This window comes from Anomalospiza imberbis, chromosome 6 (genome assembly GCF_031753505.1).
Source record: "Anomalospiza imberbis isolate Cuckoo-Finch-1a 21T00152 chromosome 6, ASM3175350v1, whole genome shotgun sequence".
In the NCBI taxonomy this organism is placed as follows: domain Eukaryota; kingdom Metazoa; phylum Chordata; class Aves; order Passeriformes; family Viduidae; genus Anomalospiza; species Anomalospiza imberbis.
In genome coordinates this window covers 41,029,473-41,036,489 of record NC_089686.1, presented here as the reverse complement: position 1 = coordinate 41,036,489, position 7,017 = coordinate 41,029,473, and the positions used below count along the sequence as shown (strand labels likewise).

The 7,017-nt window shown below is 48.6% G+C and overlaps 1 protein-coding gene across 1 annotated transcript; it reads left to right on the top strand.

Moving 5' to 3' along the window:
• The first annotated feature begins 5,422 nt into the window (after positions 1-5,422).
• On the top strand, positions 5,423-6,334 carry C6H11orf96 (chromosome 6 C11orf96 homolog). The gene has a single exon (XM_068193728.1). The coding sequence runs from the start codon at positions 5,613-5,615 to the stop codon at positions 5,973-5,975; it is 363 nt and encodes a 120-aa protein (XP_068049829.1). The 5' UTR covers positions 5,423-5,612; the 3' UTR covers positions 5,976-6,334.
• Positions 6,335-7,017: the final 683 nt, after the last annotated feature.

Genomic DNA, 7,017 nt, shown 5'->3' with positions numbered 1-7,017 from the left:
CTTTCTGCTGGCAGTTTCCGTGAGCTGCCTGCAAAGATCCCAGCAGCAGCCTGAGCCTCGTGCTGCCGCTCACAGGTGCCTTGCTGCGTGGCTGCCCTCCAGTACATGGCCAGTGCTGGTAGGGGGTTTTCCTCATGCTTTATTACCTGAGGCTTCTCCCTCTTCTCACGCTGTGGGGAACAAAAACCATGGTGCTTGGGGTGTGAAGGAGACCCCAGCCTGCAGGAGGCTGGGAGCAGTGTGCTGCAGAACAAGCCAAATCTTCTCTTGCCTCTGGAGATTTCCAATCCTGCAGCTAAGGCTCTGCCAACACCTGCCTGCTGCAAAGGGGAGATGTGCTTATTCCTCACCTGTGCTGTTGGCTGCAGGGCTCTCCATGGCTGCCCCCAGATGATGCCAGGCAGGATGCCCCTTGGCATGGCCCAGGGGAATGTGAGGGATTAACCTGAGGCAATCAGCTGCTGGGCTGGCTTGGCTTTAATTTAATTGTTTCAAAGGGAGAAAATGTTAAAAGGCTACTGAAGTCAAAACAGTGGAAAGGGAGGTAAAGGATATCCAACCAAATACATAAGGAAAGAGAAATGAGAGCCCTGAGTGCATAGCTCTTGCAAGTTGTTAGCCACTTAATTCCCTGGTGTAAATGCATTCAGATGTGCTGGACAGAGACCAGGCTGCCCAGGTAAGCTGCCTTCTGTGTGCTGCAGTTTTGTTATGATAGCTGGAAAGAAACAACAGTTTGTTTTTCTCCAGGCAGAAGCGTAACAGTGGGTTTCAGCTGGGTCTTGTTGGGTAACTTGGGTTCCCCCATCAGAAAGGTACACTTTGGAATTTAAATCAGATGTGCATGCAGAGAAAGAGACACGAAGACTTCTGCTTTCAGAGGTAGTTTGTATTTACTGCCTGTTTATTGGTGTGTCATCTCCAGTTTGTAAGCAGTATCTGGTAGGCCACAGTTGGCTGAATGTTTTTATTGCTATTTTAAAAATGGTTGTTCCAAGATACAAATTCTGGTGGCGAGAGAACAGCAACTCCTTCCTCTTTCCTGACAGAAATGAGTACCCAGACCAGGAGGCTGAGTGGAGAGGCACACAGTGAGGCACTGTGTGGTGGCTGGAAATGCCACCTGCCAGGGCAGCAAGAAGCAGCTTTTACTCTTGAGTATGTTTTGGGAGGCTATTTGAAACTTACATGGATTAAGGCATCTGTCTGGGAAGCAGCTTATCCTTCTGGCTCTCAAGGGATCCCATCAGCTCTGACAGACGGCAAAGTAACTGCTCTGTTTTGGGACATGAACTGTGGTGTTCACTGTGAGTGCCCAGCTACAGGTGGTTTCTGTAAAAGCCCTGGCTCTTCAAAAGTTTCTTTTCCTACAGGAAGAGGTGGGTATCCATCCCTTTTTATCCATCCCTACATCCTCCTTTTAATTGTTCCTTTCCCTTCTATGGTATGAGATCTGATAGCCAGCAAATGCTGTGTGTGTGTTTCCAATAATCACATTTTTAAATTAATAACCAGATGACAATTTCCATGCTGGTAATTTCTATGCTGTTTCAGCAGCAATAATTGTGTCTCCTCCTATAAAACTGGTGATTTAACTACACAAGGCCCTAAATATGAATATAAATTGTTCCTAAAGTAAAGGTTCCATACCGTGCCTGTGCAGTGTGCTGGCATACAATGTGACTCCATGAAAGGAAATGAAATCTTGAAATCAGGGAACAAAATGAGCAGAACACAAAGGAGATTAATTATGATGAAATGAAAAAACACTAGAAAACTCTGAAAGTGAAAATATTTAAATAGACTGGGATGACGTAAGGTACAGTGAAGAGTTTTGAAGCGTGCCGAAATTACACGTGTTGAGATCTCAAAATCAAGGAACAAAGTGAACCACAGAGACAGAATTATGATGAAATTTGCTCAGGTGCATGTGATGGTGGCAAGGAGCAAGGTGTGAAGGAGCAGTGTTGGGGTATAGTTGTGGTCCACTTGGCTTGCCTTTTGTAGCTGCAGTGTCCCTGGAGCTCTGGGCTTTGTTAGGGCTAGGGTTTTCTTAACCCTAACTCTGAGTGGAGCAGTAAAATCAGCATTTTCTGAGGCTGAGGTGCCCAGCCCATGGGTGCTGCCAAGGAGAAAAGCGTGGAGGGAGCAATGGTGGTGCAGTGCATTGGGGTTTTTTGCTGTGAAATGGATTGGAACGTGCCAAAATTATATTCATTGAACTCGTGCAATTCCATTTGTAGAATGAAAATTCTTTGTTTCCTGAAAGGAAATCAAATCTCCAAACCAGAGAAGGAAGGTAACCAAATACACAGGAGAGGAGGTACAATGAAATTAAAAACAATTGAAAGAAAACCTGAAAATTCTGAAATTGAGAACTTTTAAGAGGAATGGGATTACATAAATTTCACTGTAAAGTTCCAAAACTTTTCTAAATAATACCCATTGAATTCTCCATATCAGGGAGCAAAGTGAGCTGGACATGGAGGAGAGGAATTATGATAAAATGAAATGCAATCAGAAAAAAATATCTGAAATGAAATTAAAACAATTAAATTGAATGGGTTGCCATGAAGTGCAGTGAAATGGACTGAAACTTGCCGAAATGTTACTCACTGAAATCACAAGATTTCATTTCCTTTCTTTAAATAATGCTGGGAGAAAGTGAAATAAGGCCATTATTTAAAGTACTTGAGTATTTTTTTTTTTTTTTTTTAAATGTTAGCACCTTGGAGATCTGACTCTGGGGATTATGTCACAGGATATATTTTCTAAATTTTCTCAAAGAATATCTTCAAGGCCTCTCAGTTATTACCATGGTGATCTTGCTCCAGCTCAGCATTGAAATTTCCCAAAGCATTTTATAATCATATTTGTGAGGGTATTAAATATATCTGAGTTTGCCTTCATACTGAACTTTCTGTAGGAAACCAGACAGGCAGTTTATACTGGGATGTGTGTTGAAGTTCAGATATCAAGTCAAACAACCTGTTTTTTGACAGAACCTTGGATACTTTTAGGCTAGAGCAGATTAAATTTACCTTGCTTTGAATAAATGTGCAATGTTTTTCTGCACTGCCAGAACAAGGCTCCTATGTCATCTTGTTTCTGCATGAGAGGCAAGCTCAGCCCCAGAAATTCTCCAAGTTGGTCATCAGGCTTGTCTTAGAGGGCTGTACTAAGGAAACAGAGTTCGGCCTTTGCTGTGCTGTAGAATCAAGTTGTCAGGAATTTAAGTGGTTGTATGTAAATGGAGTTTTTGGAGAGAAAGTTATTGCACTGCAGCAGGGATGTATGGGCTGAATTTAGCCACTAAAATAAACTGTAAAAAACACAGCCTTCTGCAAGCTGGAATGATTCAATTTGACCAAACATAAAGTTGTTCCCTTATTAAGCTAATAGTATCTCCCCACAAAAAGGCTTCAAACTGACCCTGGCCCTAAAGCTGCTTTGGGGAGCCAAGAAGCCGAGAGATTGCAGCCAGGTGTTTCATAAAGCCAATGCTCTTAATGTTGCTTTTACACTGGCAAGGAGCAAAACAGCCAGCCTTCTGGAAAGACACTAGCAAGTACCTCTGGTCCCCACTCTCCTAAAACTGTGTTCTTGTTCCATTTTATCCCCTTTGAGACAGGGCTGTAATTAAAATGGTTTTTTTCCCGGTGCAGGTCGTGAAACATTGCCACTGCTAAGGCAATTTGAAAGGAGGAGGGACCACTCCTAAGAGTTACCCAAAGACAAGGTTGAGAGTTTCTGGTGGTGAGCTCACAAAAACAAGGCCATTTCTGTATGCTGGACTATGGCACAGGATGTGTATTGCATATGTAAGCTTCTGGGTTTTTTTCAGAGCATCTGTCCTCCTCTGCACAAAGAATGTGATCTATGGGAAAACACGGTAAACTCGCACTGGCTGCAGGTGCCCCAGCTTGGGCACAGACCCAGAGCTGCTGGGGTAAGTGTAGATTCCACTGTGGGCTAATTGACAGTCTGTGCTGGCAGTGCCCTGGGTGCCTCCGCACTGCGGTGCCGCGCTGCACGTGCACACTGAGCATGGGGTACTGCGTGACTGACTGCTCGGCAAACCTCGGGGCCCTCCGTGCATTGTCCTTGTCCCCTCAGCATCTCAGAGCAGAATTCCTGACACCGTTGCTAAGCCTCCGCTTCCTTCCTGGTTCCTAACCGAGCTTCAAAAATATCCTCGAGTGGGTGAAGCTATACTGGAGAGTGTCTTTATGGGAACCATCTAACATGAGCCCTGAAGAGGGGATAGACTAACCATTTCAGGCTCTTCCTCCCTCATGCTTTTCTACTCCTCCTCCCTCTAGCTCCTTTTCTATTCCTATCATAAGTTTTTCTTACGCTGTTGGGTTTTTCTATCACTGAGAGTGCTTGGCACACACAGCTTTAAAGCATGGTTCCAGCTGTCACTAATTTGCAAGCTTTTGTTTCAGTTCAGTAAATGCTTGTATGCTATTTTCTGTCTGAGGATCTCATTCTGCATCATATCAAAGAAGCACCACAGAGCCCACGGGGGAATGGAAAATTTTAGAGTCCCTACTAAATGGAAAAAAATGGAGTCACACTGAAGGAGGTATTTAAGCTTCGTTAGAGGTGGCAAACTTGGGAACAAGATCCCAGAGTGCTGCTTAAACCTCTGATGCTGATGGTTCTTGTCTAGGTCCATTCCGTGTGATCTCTGCAGCTTATATCTGGGCCACTGTAACATTAAGGTTTTCAGATTTGAGCTTGCCTTGGAGCTTCCTTTAACCATGGGTTTGTTACTCTGACGGGTAGCGGTCAGCTGAAAGCTGATGTGACGGGTCTGTCGGTACTCTTTCATAGCCATAGAAATCAGGGTATTAAGAAAAGCAGCGCGGTGAAACGCAGAGAGCCGAAGTACCGCTGTGGCAGTCCGGGACTCGCCTGCAGCTCCACTGGGTGCCGCGGGGCAGGAGAGGGATGCCCTGGAGGTTAAGGGGAGAGGAGGCGGGAGGGGGGCGACGGGCTGGAGCGCGATGGCTCCGCCGCCCCGGGCTCTACCCGACACCCCCGCTCCGAGGGGACGCGGCGGGCGGGGGCGGTGCCGGGGACACGTCATGCGGCAAGGAGAGCCCGGCCGGCCGCGAGTGGGCTCCGCTGCGGCCCGAGTGCGCTGCCGTCTGAGCATGCTCCCGCGGGGCTCCGCCGGCTATATAACGGGGCCGGGGTGCCGGCGGCAGCGGCTCTGCTGAGGCAGTGGGGAGCTCTGCTCCACACCGCGCTCCGCTCCTCACCGTGCTGCGCCTCTCTGCACCGCTCCGCTCCGCACGGTACCGCAGCGCGCCGCTCGGTACCGCGCTCCGCTCAGCACTCCGCTCGCACCGAGGTCTCCCCGGACAGCAGCGGTCCGCACTGCTCCGCTCGGTACCGCGCTCCGCTCAGCACTCCGCTCGCACCGAGGTCTCCCCGGACAGCAGCGGTCCGCACTGCTCCGCTCGGTACCGCAGCGCCCCGCGGGGCCCGTCCCTGCCCCGCCGCCGCTGCCCCCCGGAGCCTCGGCGCCCGGCACGGCCGAGGCAGCGCGCCCCGCTCCGCCGGCCCCGGCCCCCGCGGCGGGCTCTCCCGCGGGCGGCAGGATGGCCGCGAAGCCGGCCGAGCTGATGGGCATCTGCTCCAGCTACCAGGCGGTGATGCCGCACTTCGTCTGCGTGTCCGAGGAGTTCCCGCCGCCCGCCCGCCCCGCCAAGACCCCCAAGGGCAAGCTGCGGCGGCCGCGGCAGTCGCGCTTCAAGACGCAGCCGGTGACTTTCGACGAGATCCAGGAGGTGGAGGAGGAGGGGGTGTCCCCCATGGAGGAAGAGAAGGCCAAGAAGTCCTTCCTGCAGTCGCTGGAGTGCCTGCGGCGGAGCACCCAGAACCTCTGCCTGCAGCGGGACCGCCTGGGCAGCTGCCGCCTCCGCAACAGCCTGGACTCCAGCGACTCGGACTCGGCCCTCTGAGGGCAGCAGGGCTCGGCGGGACCCGGCCCCGCAGCGGCGGCACGGACTGAGCTGCAGGGAGCCGCGCCGCCGGCACAGGAGCGCCCGGACGGCCAGCCGGGTCGGGATGTTTTCTAAGAAAGCGCTTGTACCTTCCTTTCTATTTGATTGTATGAAACTCACCATTTAAAAGACAAAAAAAAAAAAAAAAAGTTTTCTATTCGTTAGAAGAAATGAGCTGTTTTAGATGCATTGAGCTGCTGGACTTTATATTTATTTTTGCATTTAAACTGTTGACTGCATTAATTTAATATGTTTCTACCTGAATGTCTGTTATTATTTCCATAAAAGAGTAATAAATCTGATATATTTGCACAGTACTTACTGGGCTGTCCTTATTTCAGGGATCCAGCTGTCCTTGTTCAGCTTTGAGAAGTAAAGGGATTTAAAAGCTGTCGATAGCCAGTGCAGAGCCAGCAATGCTTTTCTTGGGGATGCTGCTCAGAGAGGTTTTGCAGGCTGTACTGTCAAGTATAAGCTAATGAGGCAAAAGTCGAATTAGACTGATTTTAAACTACTTTATTTACTTCTTTGAGATCTTTGTGTTAACCTGAATTGAGGTTTAAAGAGTGTTTATAACTGGTGCCCAAGAGCCTTAATGCAACTGGGCAAGCCTCTTGCATTCACAAAAATGCATATATAGTTTCTGTTTTCATCCAAGTTGGTTTTGTCTCTTCTCCCCTTCCCCTTTTGACCCATAAATTATTTAGTGCTGCAGACGGTTTTGGTAATTGGTTAGAATGCAGTTTTATTCACTAGAGCAATTGATACTATGTGGCCATGCTTTTCTTGCAGTTTAAATCTAAGGGGATTCTGATGATGGTAAATTTGTAGGAGTGAGGCTTCTGTTGGGTTGCTGCATGTGTGTGTGTGCGTGCAGATGCGTGTAAGATTTTCTCTGTCTGTGGGATACATGCTGAAGAGCATCTGAAGCCCTCTGCAGAATGGAAACCAAATTCCTGGACTGGGAATATTCTGCCTGTATTTTCTCCATTTTCTTGAA